The sequence below is a fragment of the Sorex araneus genome, chromosome 3 (genome assembly GCF_027595985.1).
Source record: "Sorex araneus isolate mSorAra2 chromosome 3, mSorAra2.pri, whole genome shotgun sequence".
NCBI classification, from domain to species: domain Eukaryota; kingdom Metazoa; phylum Chordata; class Mammalia; order Eulipotyphla; family Soricidae; genus Sorex; species Sorex araneus.
The window spans coordinates 121,826,948-121,839,262 of record NC_073304.1 but is presented as its reverse complement, the minus strand read 5'-3'; the positions used below and the strand labels follow the sequence as shown (position 1 = coordinate 121,839,262).

The following is a 12,315-nucleotide window of genomic DNA, read 5'->3' as shown; positions in this document are numbered from 1 at the left end:
CACACGCTCCCCGACTACTGCTGACTCACTGCCCAATGTGCCGGGATAGAGAAGGATAAGAATAACTTCCGGCTAGGCCCTGCCCAGGGCCCCAGCGCCAGGTCGGGCCCCGGCTTCGCCCGGCTCTATATCTCGTGGCTTCTCCCTTCCCGTGGCCGCAAGAAAATAAATGCACGCTGGCGCCTGTAGGCAGGCCACACGGGACCAGGTGCTGGGCTAGGCAGGGATTGCTGACCAGGCCCCGCAGAGCCGGCAACCTGGTGGTGGAAGCCGCCGCCCCAGAAGAACCGTGTCTTATCAGCACTGGGTCCCTGTCTTATCAGCATTGGGTCCGTGGCGATGAAGGGAGGAGGAAGTCGAGGCTAACTGCTGCTTTGGGCCTCGTAGGGGTGGGGCGGGTGCCCTGTTTTATGGAGGGTGCAGTGGGGCTCAGGAGGCAGGCGCTGAGCCAGCTCACGGGGAACCCCGATCCTGCCCGGGCTGGCCGCTCCCTCCCCACCGCCCCCACAGGCGGCAGCATTTCCAGTTTGTCCAGCCCGCCTGGCCGCTGGGGTGCAGACCCACGGCGGGCAGCAGGGAACGTGTGTGGCCCACTGACTGGCACTGGGCTTCATCCAGGCTGCCTCGGAGGTCCCTGGGCCCGTGCTACCTGGGGGGTGCCCTCCGGAGGAAATAGGGGGGTCTGCCCAGCGGCCAGTGCCCGCCCTGGAAGCACAGGGCCACCCACGTGCCACAGGCCACAGGTAGGGGCTAGCAGACTGCTCCAGGGATGGCTTGCCCACAGGCGGGTCATCAGAGAACTGGCCTTTCCCTGGGGTGTCTGTCCCGGCCCGGGGTGGTGCCAGGCTGGGGGCGGAGAGGAGGTGCAATTTGAGGGTCTCCTTTCCTGCTAGAGGCCGAGTAGACCAGCCCTGGTGACTGAGTGTACACAAGGCAGAGGAGGGCGAGGTGGGGGGCAGGATGGGGTCCACCAAGGGTCAGTGGCGGACCAGGACGGGGACCGGACAGCCATGACCCCCCTATATGATGCAGCCACCACTGTTCCTGTTATTCTTGTTTGCTCTGTCTCTGTGTGGGTCTGTGTGTGTGTCTGTGTGTCCTGTATGGCCCCTATACTCCCCTGCTTCTACTCTACACAGCCCCTGACTCAGCCACCCCTCCCCGCCACCACTGTCCAGCTCGGGACTCGGACCGCTTCCTCCCTGACTTCTGCTACCCCTTTCCCTGCCCCACTCAGGAACCACTGAGGCCAGGGCCCATGTCCGGCCCCCGTGTGTCTCCCGCACCCCTGCACCAAGCCTGTTCGAGTAGCAGGCCCTGCCTTGTGCCCAGCGCGGTGCTGAGTGACCAGGGTGCCCATCCCATCTCCTGAGTCAGGATCCCGAGTCCCCCGAAACCACCGGGTGGCCCCTGGCACAGAGCCGCGTCTCAGACCATGGTGGGAGGTTTGCAGAAATGCAGATACTCTTGGACTAGGGAGTCGGCTCGGCGGGTTTTGCCACGCTGGGTGCCATGAGTCTTGCCAGAGAACCGTCCGGGGGTGCAGCCAAGGCTGGGGAGGTGAGGGTGGGGGGCAGTTAAGGGGCAGCCATTGCCCTTCACCCACAAGGAGACCCTGTGCGCCAGTCGCCTGAGAGCTGGCCCAGGTCATACAGGAGTGAGGCCCCGAGCCAGGACTCCAATCCAAGAGCTCTTGCTTTCCCATCGGCAGCCTGAGCAGGCCCCAGATGCTGAGCTGGGCTTCTCTGTTTGGGGCCTGCTTCCTGGGCCAGGCCCAAGACGGATCTGGTTGTCCCAGGCCCTCCCCCCCCACAACAACTCGCCCCCTGATAGGCTGGCCCTGTCTCTGAACCTTTGCCTAGGCTATTCCCTCAGTCAGAAACACTGTTCCTGATGGGTCAGATTAGGATTCGGAGCCTGGCACAGACACCTCGAGGGATGCCCGGGCACTGCCTTGCACCTTGCTGCTCTGGGCAGCTGTTTCCTTGCTGGGATGGGCCTCCCCGAGGAGCCCGGGTGAGAGTTCTGTGCCGTGACTCCCACGAGGAGCTGAGCTCCAAGCCACCGACATGGCTGCTGACAGATGTTTGGGGAAATCTCTCGGACCCCACTCGAAGAGCTGCTTGTGTTTTTCCCCCAGGAGTGGCCGGGCAGGATGCTGAGCTGCAGGTGATCCAGCCTGACAAGCTCGTGTCGGTGGCTGCGGGAGAGACGGCCACTCTGCGCTGCTCTGTGACCTCCCTGCTTCCCGTGGGCCCTGTCAAGTGGTCCCGGGAGAGATTGGGTAGCCGGGAGGAGATCTACAACTTCGGAGGCAAAGGCCACTACCCCCGAGTGACCAATGCTTCGGATACCACCAAGAGAGACAACATGGACTTTTCCATCCGCATCCGTGACATCAGCCCAGCTGACACAGGCACCTACTACTGTGTGAAGTTCCGGAAGGGGAGCACGGAACATGTGGAGTTCAAGTCTGGGTCAGGCACCCAGGTCACCGTGAGTGGTGAGTGCACTGGGGGGCCCTCCGTCCTGTTGTGTGACCACAGTCAGGCTGGCCTCTCCTCTGAAAGCAGTGACTCAGGGCAGGGCAGGGGGGCACTGGTGCTTGTCCCCACGGGGGCTTCACGGCCACACTACCCCCCCACAGCAGGTCAGGGAAGGAGGCTGCAGAGATCAAGGTGGATCCACGGGGCAAAATCTGGGACCCGTCACCTCGATCCTAGCCCTGTCCTGTCCCATCCCATCAACCCTTTGGCTGCAGGGATGAGGAAGCTGAGGTCTGAGTCACATGCCCTGTCACCCGCCGGGCCTTACCCCTGCACCCCGAAAGGGCCCCCCTTAGTGCGGGGCATCTCTCCTTGGCACCTACCAAGCACCCAGGCGTGCCCGGCTCTGCACTTGGCGTGGTGGAAGCAGTGGCCTCCGCAGCGCACAAACGCTCTTCTCAGCTGATTTTCCATTCTCGGCCCTACAGGGAGGCGGCAAGGGAATAGGGTGCTTTCGCTGTCATGTGTCTCACGTGGAGAACGAGTGTCTGAGAGGCACGGGCTGTGGGATGCAGCAGGGACGGGCGGAGGCATGCGCAGAGCTCAGGGGGGCGTTGTCATCCTGGCACCGGGTCCCATAGCCCGGGAGGGCTCGAGCAGTTCGGGGGCTGCGTCTTGTAGCAGTGGGTGCCTGTGTATTGTAGCCACAGTGTGGACCTGGGAAGTCACATCCCGCTCAGCCCCCGGCACGTGTGTGTGTGTGTGTGTGTGTGTGTGTGTGTGTGTGTGTGTGTGTGTGTGTGTGTGCTGGGGAGTCCCCAAGGTTGGTTGGGGTGATGAGGACCTGACCCCCCTTCCCATGGCCCAGCTGGGGGAAGGGATTGTTCCAGAATCCAGCCTGATCCCAGGCTCTTCCCTGCCCTGCGGAAGCTTTGGGTGCAGAGCAGCCATGAGTGAAGCAAGTCACAGGTGTCTCCCTGTGTCAGTTTAGCCAGGTTCAGCCCTGCACCGCCAGCCCCAGTGTGGTCCCTGGAGCCTAAGGTGAAGCCTAAGCCTTTGCTAGCATTTGGCACGTGAATTCCATAAGTGCCAGGAGCCACATGGCACTGCCCAGCGTGGACACAGCACTGTTGCTGTCACCGTTCTCTGTGGCTGGGTAGAGATCGTCACCAGCCTCGGGCTGGTGGGATAGTGTGGCCGGGGACACTCCTTGCGTAGCTCTGCGGGGCTTCCTCTGTGTGGGCACGGCCCCAGTTCCCCCAGCTGTAGCAGAGCAGAGCCTGGCCACCCGGACACAGGCGGGGAAGGCGGCTGCCCTGATGTTGGGGGTCTCTGAGGTTACAGAGGTGCTCCCCTCACAGTCTTCTCTGCTGGTCCTAGAGGGCAGCACCTTCCCTTCCTTCTCCCTCCACCTTCCCAGGTGCTGCCCAGGTGAGTGCCTGGATCCAGGAGGATGGGGGAAGCCTGGAGCAGGGGAGGATGGGGGAGGCAAGAGCCGGAGCTCGGCAGAGACAGAGCATTTCTTGGTGCAGTCAGAGAGGGTCTGTCCCATCTCCAGATAAGGACACTGAGGTACGGAGGGGTCTGAGCAGGTATACGAGCCAGAATCCAAACCCCAAACAACCTGATGAGCACCCCTACCTGCTCTGCCACCCCCACGGTGCTCTCTGGTCGGGAGGAAAGTCTAAAAGTCTTGCCTGGTTCTGTTCTTCAGAGAGGAACATTTCAGGAACACTTGGCTGGCGAGGAAGGGCGCTTTCAGATCAGAGGCTGCCACGCTGAGCCTGCTCCTAACACACAGGGCTCAGATCTGAGATCACTGAAGTGCTTCCCGTGTGTGTGACTGTGCATGTGTATGCATGTGTGTGCACATGTGTGAGTCTGTGTGTGCATATGTATGATTATGCACTGTACATGTGTCTCTGTGTACATGTGCATTGTGTGTGCACTTGTGTGTGGATGTGTCTGTTGTGAATGTGTGCTTGTGCACATGTGAGCGCATGTGTGTGCACATGTGAATGTGTGCATATGCATATGTATATGTTTGAGTGTGTATGCATGTGTGCACGTGTGTGAGTTGTGTCTATTGTGCATGTGCACGTGTGAGTGTACATACATGTGTATGTATATGAAGATGTGTGCATGTGTGTGAATGTGTACGCATGTACATGTGTGCATGTGTGTGTTATGTGTGCACTTATACATAGATGTGTGTGCATGTGTGTATGCCCGCATATGCACATGTGTGTATATATGTGAGCGTGTGTGTATGTGAGCATGTGTGTGAGAGTGGGGTTGGTTGCTCTTTCGCCTCAGAGCTATTCTGGGAAGCGTGGGTGGAGTAGGAGAGCAGAATGTCCTGCAGGCCCAGGGCCCATGTACCTCCCCTGCTCTAGCTGGAGGGGAGGAGGGAAGAGCTCTCGAGGTGCAGGGCCTCTCGGAGCCAGAGTCCATGTCCCACTGTAGAGGGAGGGGAGAGGGTAGCCAGTCCATGGGAGCCCGTGTCTCTGCCTTCCTTGCCGCAGGCTCGAGTGGCGACTCCGCCCTATCCTTGCCTGAAGTTGGGCTCTCAGAGAGTGGTAGCCAGCTGGTCAGTGTCTGTCTCGTGAGGGTGGGGCCCTGGCTCTGCTGGTTCTCCCTGGACATGTGGGGGATCGAAGAGACGGTTCCTTCTTTTCTGTCCAATTCCCTCTTCTCAGGAATCAAACAGGGGTCACGAAGGATTGTGAGCTCTGTAGGAAGTCGTGAGACGCACCGAGCGGGTATCGGAGCAGATACTCCTGATCTGAGATGGTGCTGTCTTCTCAGAGCTCTGTGTGTCTGGATGTCTCAGTCCCCGGGTCCTCAGTTTCCCCATCAGTGAAGTGGTGGCTTTGATTCAGGCCTATGAGGTGCAAAGCCGGGTAGAAAATCCCACAGAAGCATCACTAGAGCCACCTGCGCTCACCTCCCCGCTCTGCCACTTCCTGTCTCTGTGACCTCTGACCCGTCACTCCGCACTGGGCCCGGGTCCTCCTCTGTCTGCAGTGCTTCCTCGTCACTCCATACCTGCACTCAGAGGGGAGTGACCGCTGGGGAGCGCGTGAGCTGTGTGAGTTCAGGGCTGTCAGCCAGGATGTGCTGAAACCCGAGGACCTCGGGCAGTCACTGTCCTCCTCAGGCCTCAGGCAGGGGTGAGGTGAGGCCAGGAGGAGCTGTCAGCTCTGGCCGCTCATTAGAACATTATGGGGGACCTTGATTAGCCTCCCCAGGTTCAGCTCCACCGGAGTTTCTGACCGAACTAGTCAGGTGTGGCCAGGCAGCTGAAATGTCTGATCACCAGAGGCTGCTCATCACAGCCAGGCTTGAGAAAGATGATTCTGAGGTCACTGAGGGAAAAAATGTATTATTGCTCCTTACCAGAGCGACTCCTTGTGCTGTGGGCTCTGAGAGAAGGGTGGTGGGTGCTTTAGAATAGCATGTGCGGGGCCCAAGCCATAGGACAGCAGCAAGGACACTTGCCTTGCATGGGGCTGACCCAGGCTCAATCCCATGTGGTCCCCCGAACACCACCAGAAATAATTCCTGCGTGCAGAGGCAAGAGTAAGCCCTCAGCATCGCTAGGTGTGACCCAAACACGAACACAAGAATTGCATGTGTTTCTGACAGCAAGCCGGGATCCCATGTTATTAAGAAGCCACAGCAGTGGCTAGGAACCCCCTACACACATACACACACACACACACACACACACACACACACACATCACCACACCCGGAGCATGACTGGGGCTCCGAGTGGGTTCCCTTCCCGAGGTCAGGCAGCCCAGACACCCCCACTGAGACCCTTCCCACCAGCAGGTATGTGTGCGTTTCAGCGGGAGCTGGGCTTGCAGTTACATCCAGGACACTGCAGCCCTCCCTGCTGATGTGCCTCCCTGCCTCCCACACGCCTCCGGCTTCTGTCCAGCATGGCCTGGAACTGGTGTGTATATTGGAGTGGATCCATCACACTTGTTTCCGGAGAGGATTATGGGGGCTGGGGAGGGGGTGGCCGGGGGGAAAGCAAGGCTGAGGACTGTGTTGGAGTTTCAGCGCCTTTCTTCACTGGGTTTTCCGTGGTTGCTGCTGCAAGAGGAGCTCTGAGACCCTGTGGTGTTTCTGCTCTGGTTCTGTCTCCTGGTTCTTCTTGCCCTTGGTGATCGTTAGGCTTTCACAACAAATAAGTTTCATCCCTAGAGATGACCGGATGCTTTGGTAACGGTCACCAGCATCCACTCCCAGGCTCTTTGTCCAGGGATTCTGCTTCTCCCCAGGGTGAGGGTTCTGTCCACAGAAACAGCTGCTGAGGCTCCCGGGCGCAGATCAGAGACCCTGGGTCAGTCCCCCCATGTGGGGTCACTGCCTGTGACCAGACCCTAACCACCTGAGCCATGTCCATACATGACACCCTTGAGGCCACCTCCCAGGCTGGTAAAGGTGTGAGAGCCCCGGAGACATCCATCTAGCACCGGGATTCCCAGGACACCCCTAGGTAAATGGTTCCTGCCCGCCACCCCCACCCCATCTTTTCTCTTTTGAGAGGTTCAGGCTCAATCAGTGACACCCCCTCCCCCGACTCAGTCATCAAAATGTTGGCCGTGTGTTAGGAGGCAATAATTTACAGAGGCAAATATTTGTCCTATTTGCCGCCTGGTGACCATGACAGGAGGTGTTATGCAATAACAGACAGTTTGGAGGCGCCCGAGTGGAGCCCCCACAGGGAGGCCGGCCATCACCTTCCAGTCACCGAGACGTTTCAGGTCGCGCAAAGCCCATCAGCCCATGTCAGAGGCCTGCGTGTCTGCTGATTTCACAGTGATTAAGACAGGGAACGGCCTGAGGCTCTCTCAGCCAGCTTCGGTTTCAGCCCCAGGTGGACCCAAGAACTGGACCCAGCCTCAGAAACAGACGTTTTGTTCCCTAACATTCCGATCCTGGATGGGTGCAGGTCAGGTCTTCAGGAGCCGTCGGAGAAGCCCCCTTCATCCCCTGTCCACCCCCCACCCCACCCCGTAGGTTGTTTGTAGTCCCTGATCCCTGCAGGGAAAGCTCTGGCCAGCCACAGACTGGAGCTGCGTGAGTTTGGTGCAGTACCTCCAGCTTGACTGTGAGCAAAAACACCGTCACTGCTTCCTCTCACCTTCCATGCCCTCCTGGGTGCGCCCGCTGGGTCAGCTCCTGGGTCCCACGGTGCTGCTGTCTCCCTTATGCTCACTTCCGTACATGGCTCCTCTGTCCTCGGGGGCAGCTGCTAGGAAGAGAAAATACTCAGTCAGGGCTGGAGCGATAGCACAGCGGGTAGAGCCTTTGCCTTGCACACGGCTGACCTGAGTTCAATCCCCAGCATCCCATATGGTCCCCTGAGCACCGCCAGGAAATATTGAAATATTACAAAGCCGGGGGTAACCCCTGTGCATCGCCGGGTGTGACCCTCCCCCAAAAAAAAGCAAAAAAAAAAAAAAAAGCTCAGTTGCCCCCTATTCCTAGGCCAGGTCTAAGGACACCCACAGAAAGTGAAGAAGGCCCACTCTGAGCTCAGCCTGGCTTCCAAGCATCCCCTTGACTCGGTGCAGAAGTGGGCTAAGGGTCTCCCCTGCAGTGAGTGAGGACACGGACCCCCTCCAGCCCCAGAGGAGGGACCAGCAGAACCCGGGTGGCGGTGCTTGTCGGTGGTGCCACCCACCTCCTGTGCTCACTGTGTCCACACGCTCCTCTTGTAGCCAAACCTTCTCGTCCCGAGGTCTTGGGTCCCAAGACGAGGGCCCTGCCCGGGCAGACAGTGACCTTCACCTGCAAGTCCCACGGCTTCTCCCCCAGAGACATCACCCTGCGGTGGTTCAAAAACGGGAACGCGCTCTCGGCCACCCGGACCAACGTGGACCCCCAGGGGGACAGCACCTCCTACAGCGTCTCCAGCACAGCCAGGGTGCCGCTGACCTCGGGGGACGTGCGCTCCCAGGTCATCTGTGAGGTCACCCACATCACCCTGCCCAGGGGCACTTCTCTCCGTGGGATGGCCAGCTTGGCTGAGACTATTCGAGGTAGACACCCTCGCCCCAGCCCCTGTGTCTCCTTGCCCGATCCTGACCCCCTGTGTTCTGTTCTAACGTCTGGACTCTAATTCCCATCAGCCCTTCCCGATTGCCAGCATGCTGGATGTGCCCGTCATTCATGCCTGTTGCCATGGCAGCTGCTACGTGCCCAGCACTGTGCTGGATTCCCCCACTTATTTTGCAAAACAGCAGCCTTGCTTCCTAAGCACCCACTCACCTACTATCACCAGAGCCTGCATGGACGGTTCATTTATGGGGTCCTCATGGATGTGAGGGGCTGTGCTTACTGATTTTGCTGGCTTTTGCCCCCTAAGGAGCTACCTGTCTCCTGAGCACCTTCTGTGTCCTGGGCACAGAGCTAGCGGTTCCATTCCTGCATGACTCCCCGCGGGGGGTGGGAACTAAGTGCTGGAGCCCCTCCCCTGTGACCTGTCTGTCCCCTGAGATCAGAGCTTCTGCCCTGTGCTGTTTCAGTTCCTCCCACGCTGGAGGTGTCCCAGTTCCCGGCGGTGGGCAACCAGGTGAACCTCACCTGCCAGGTGAAGAAGTTCTACCCCCAGAACCTGCAGCTGACCTGGCTGGAGAATGGAAATGTGTCCCGGACAGAAACGACCTCCCTCCTCCTACAGAACAAGGACGGGACCTTTAACCGGACCAGCTGGCTCCTGGTGAACTCCTCTGCCCACCGGGAGAACGTGCCGTTCACCTGCCAGGTGGAGCACGATGGGCAGCCGGCGCTCACCACATCGCACACCCTGGAGGTGTCTGCGCCCCAGAAGGACCAGGGCTCAAGTGACTCCTCTGGTGAGCCCTCCGTGCCAGCGGACCTGGTTCTTTTTCTTCTCCTTTTTAATGTTGAAAATAATTCAGGGGCCAGGGAGATTGCCCAGTGGTCAGGGGCATTGGAATCCAAGTGTAAACCTTGGTGTTCTATGACTCCACCAAGCTGCACTGGGTATAGCCCTGGGGGCCCCCAAGCACTGCCTGGGTGGCCCATATAATCCCCGGCACTGCAGGGCCCAACCAGTTAAATATACTTGGACCATTGAATCATTGGCCTGATTGGTCAACAATGGCTGGGAGTGGTCCCCAGGACCCCAAGCACTGCTTAGGATAACCCCACCCCTTAACAAGTAGTGGGGGGGGGCTGGAGCAATAGCACAGCGGGTAGGGTGTTTGCCTTGCATGCGGCTGACCCGGGTTCGATTCCCAGTATCCCATATGGTCCCCTGAGCATCTCCAGGAGTAATTCCTGAGTGCAGAGCCAGGAGTAACCCCTGTATATCGCCAGGTGTGACCCAAAAAGCAAAAAAAAAAAGAAAGAAAGAAAGAAAGAAAGAAAGAAAGAAAGAAAGAAAGAAAGAAAGAAAGAAAGAAAGAAAGAAAGAAAGAAAGAAAGAAAGAAAGAAAGAAAGAAAGAAGGCTGTGTGAAAGACATGTGTAAATTCATAGGTGTATGAAGAGAAAATGCTGAATAGATAGATTTGGGGTGCCAAATAGATTTCGTTGACTTTTTGAAGCATCTTCTGCTTACCTCAAAGCTAAATGTTTCTACTGCTTGATGTATTCCTCCTTCACAGGATTGGAAAGGAAATATGCCTGCTGTCCTATTTCTCAGGTGGAAACTAGGGGTACCAGTACCAGCCCTCTTGATAGGCCATTGGATCAGCTCCCTGGATCCCAGTGTGGCACTGCTTCCCTTGTAATCCCTGTAGAAATGCCTCCTCTGACCTTGGGAAAGTTTCCAACAGTCATTCCCAACTCAGGACGTTGGCTACACTCAACTGTTTTCATTGGGTTGCCAAACAGCCAATGTGAAGCATGTGCCAAACATTGTGCTGGGTAGTTTCAAGTACATTATAATTCATATCTCGGAAAAAACAACTATAATTAAGCTCCTCTATGTACACAAAAATTACTATACTTTAGAACAGTTACTATTTTCTTGTTACATTTCAGGCACTGTTATTGTGACTTCACTTTTTTGTCCTAATAGGCTGTAACACTTCTTAATCACCTTTCTAAAGCCTAAGCACTGTGCTAGTGACTCTTTCAATAAGCAGATTCCCTCATTGTGAGTTCACTTTGTCTAATAATTTTTCTCTCCTTGGCCCGTCCTTTGCTGTGGGATTGCATTAGTGATGGACCTCTTCCCCTATGATCTGTCTGCTCACAGGTTAGAGTGTGTACCCTGTCCAGTTTCAGACCCACCCACTATGGAGACTTTTCAATCCCTCATGTAATGAAACCCATTGAGAAGATTCACATTCTAATCTGAGGATCAATTCAGTAGGTTAAATAACGAATTTTTGTATCTACTTATGCTTTCTCTTCATTCTCCTTCAATAAGGACAACCTTGGAAGTTTAGCCTGTGAGTGATTAAATAAAAGAACCTCTTTTTTTTTTTTTGGCTTTTTGATCACAGCAGAAATTCTCAGAGATTACTTCATCCTCTGTACTCAGAAATTACTCCTAGTGGCACTTGTACTACCATAAGGAATGCCAGGAATAAAACCCAGGTTGGCTGCATGCAAGGCATGCCATCCCCCCTGGATTATGGCTCTGGCCCAAATATAAGGGAACTCTTTACCAGGACAGCAGTCAAGTTCAAAAGTTTCAGTATATCTTGGGTCCTGGCATCAAGTGGAAGTAGAGTTACCTGAAAATTCACCTATGTACAGCTCCTTTAAGGAAACTCCTGTGCCTTGATTTCTAGAGCCACCCCACATACGTTTCCTCCTGGGCTTCCTCTTTGGTTCCAAGGTGCTGTTGGTGCTCGGGGTGTCTGCCATTTACCTCTACAAGAAGTTCAACATGTGACTGTAAGTTTTGGGGAGAATGTTGTGGTTGGAGATATCTCCATCAAGGGAAAAGTCAAAATAAGGGGCCAGCATAGAAGTCACACATGGTCAGGACCCAGGTGAAGTTAATAAACATTAACAGACTGCTGTCAAAATTTCAGATGAAGGTGGATTTTTCTAATAGATTTTTGACATCCAAGAAATAGATGAGTCCTTGGAATAAGACTGGTTTTGGAGTGTTCAGAGATAGCCACAGAGTTCTAGGCATATGAAGAAGGGGGATAAATAAAAAACAACTGCATGGAGGCTATCAGAGACTTTTTCTAGAATATTTTATCATGAAGACGTGAGACAAGGAGTTCTCAAGGAGAGTAATTTTGAGAAATCCAGTATCAGCTACTCTGAGGAATCTTTATCTTCTTGAAACCTTTTCTGACAGGGTGGGAGTGATGAAGAATGTGGTCAAAACCTAGGAGACTGTTGATGTGTAGAGCCCTCTCTCAGGAGATGCCCATATTCCTAGGAAAGGTACTTCAGAAGGAGAGCAGCACCAGGACCCACACAGGGGAGTATTCCTGGAATAAACAGATACTGAAGTATGAATTGTTTCCCACAGCTATTTCCTCAAATCCTGCCGTTGCCACCTCAGTCTCTGCTGCCACTTTACCTTTCTGAGTGGTGAGACCAAAAGAGTTTGAGATGAAAAGAAGCTTCAGAATCTACTTTAAATGCCTTGCATATAAGTGGATCAACATGGAAAGCATCATGTTGAGTGAAATGAGTCAGAAAGAAAGAGACAGACATAGAAAGATTGCACTCATATGTGGAATATAATGTAACTGAGAAGTACAAGTTGGCAACGATGCAACTTCTGGCAGATATCTCTCTGGACTTAGTTACTAAAATACTAAAATACAGAAACCCAAAACTGAGAGGCCGCTAAGTGTGGTCACT

At 55.5% G+C, this 12,315-nt stretch overlaps 1 protein-coding gene across 3 annotated transcripts; it reads left to right on the top strand.

Moving 5' to 3' along the window:
* Positions 1–1,923: 1,923 nt before the first annotated feature.
* Positions 1,924–12,098, top strand: LOC129403415 (signal-regulatory protein beta-1-like). Of its 3 annotated transcripts, none has more exons than XM_055131530.1 (5): positions 1,924–2,503; positions 8,227–8,547; positions 9,034–9,363; positions 11,277–11,382; positions 11,978–12,098. In XM_055131530.1, exons 1-4 carry the CDS (start codon positions 1,939–1,941, stop codon positions 11,378–11,380), a joined length of 1,320 nt encoding a protein of 439 aa, XP_054987505.1. In that variant the 5' UTR covers positions 1,924–1,938; the 3' UTR covers positions 11,381–11,382; positions 11,978–12,098. The 3 variants fall into 3 exon arrangements, with proteins under 3 accessions (XP_054987505.1, XP_054987508.1, XP_054987504.1); XM_055131533.1 differs by having other exon boundaries at positions 11,801–12,086; XM_055131529.1 differs by having other exon boundaries at positions 11,277–12,091.
* Positions 12,099–12,315: the final 217 nt, after the last annotated feature.

Coding starts and splice junctions, on each gene's coding strand:
- LOC129403415 (XM_055131530.1), top strand. CDS start 1,939: ATGCCCGGGCACTGCCTTGCACCTTGCTGCTCTGGGCAGCTGTTTCCT. Junction 2,504..8,226: donor CACCCAGGTCACCGTGAGTG/GTGAGTGCACTG, acceptor CTCCTCTTGTAG/CCAAACCTTCTCGTCCCGAG. Junction 8,548..9,033: donor CTTGGCTGAGACTATTCGAG/GTAGACACCCTC, acceptor GTGCTGTTTCAG/TTCCTCCCACGCTGGAGGTG.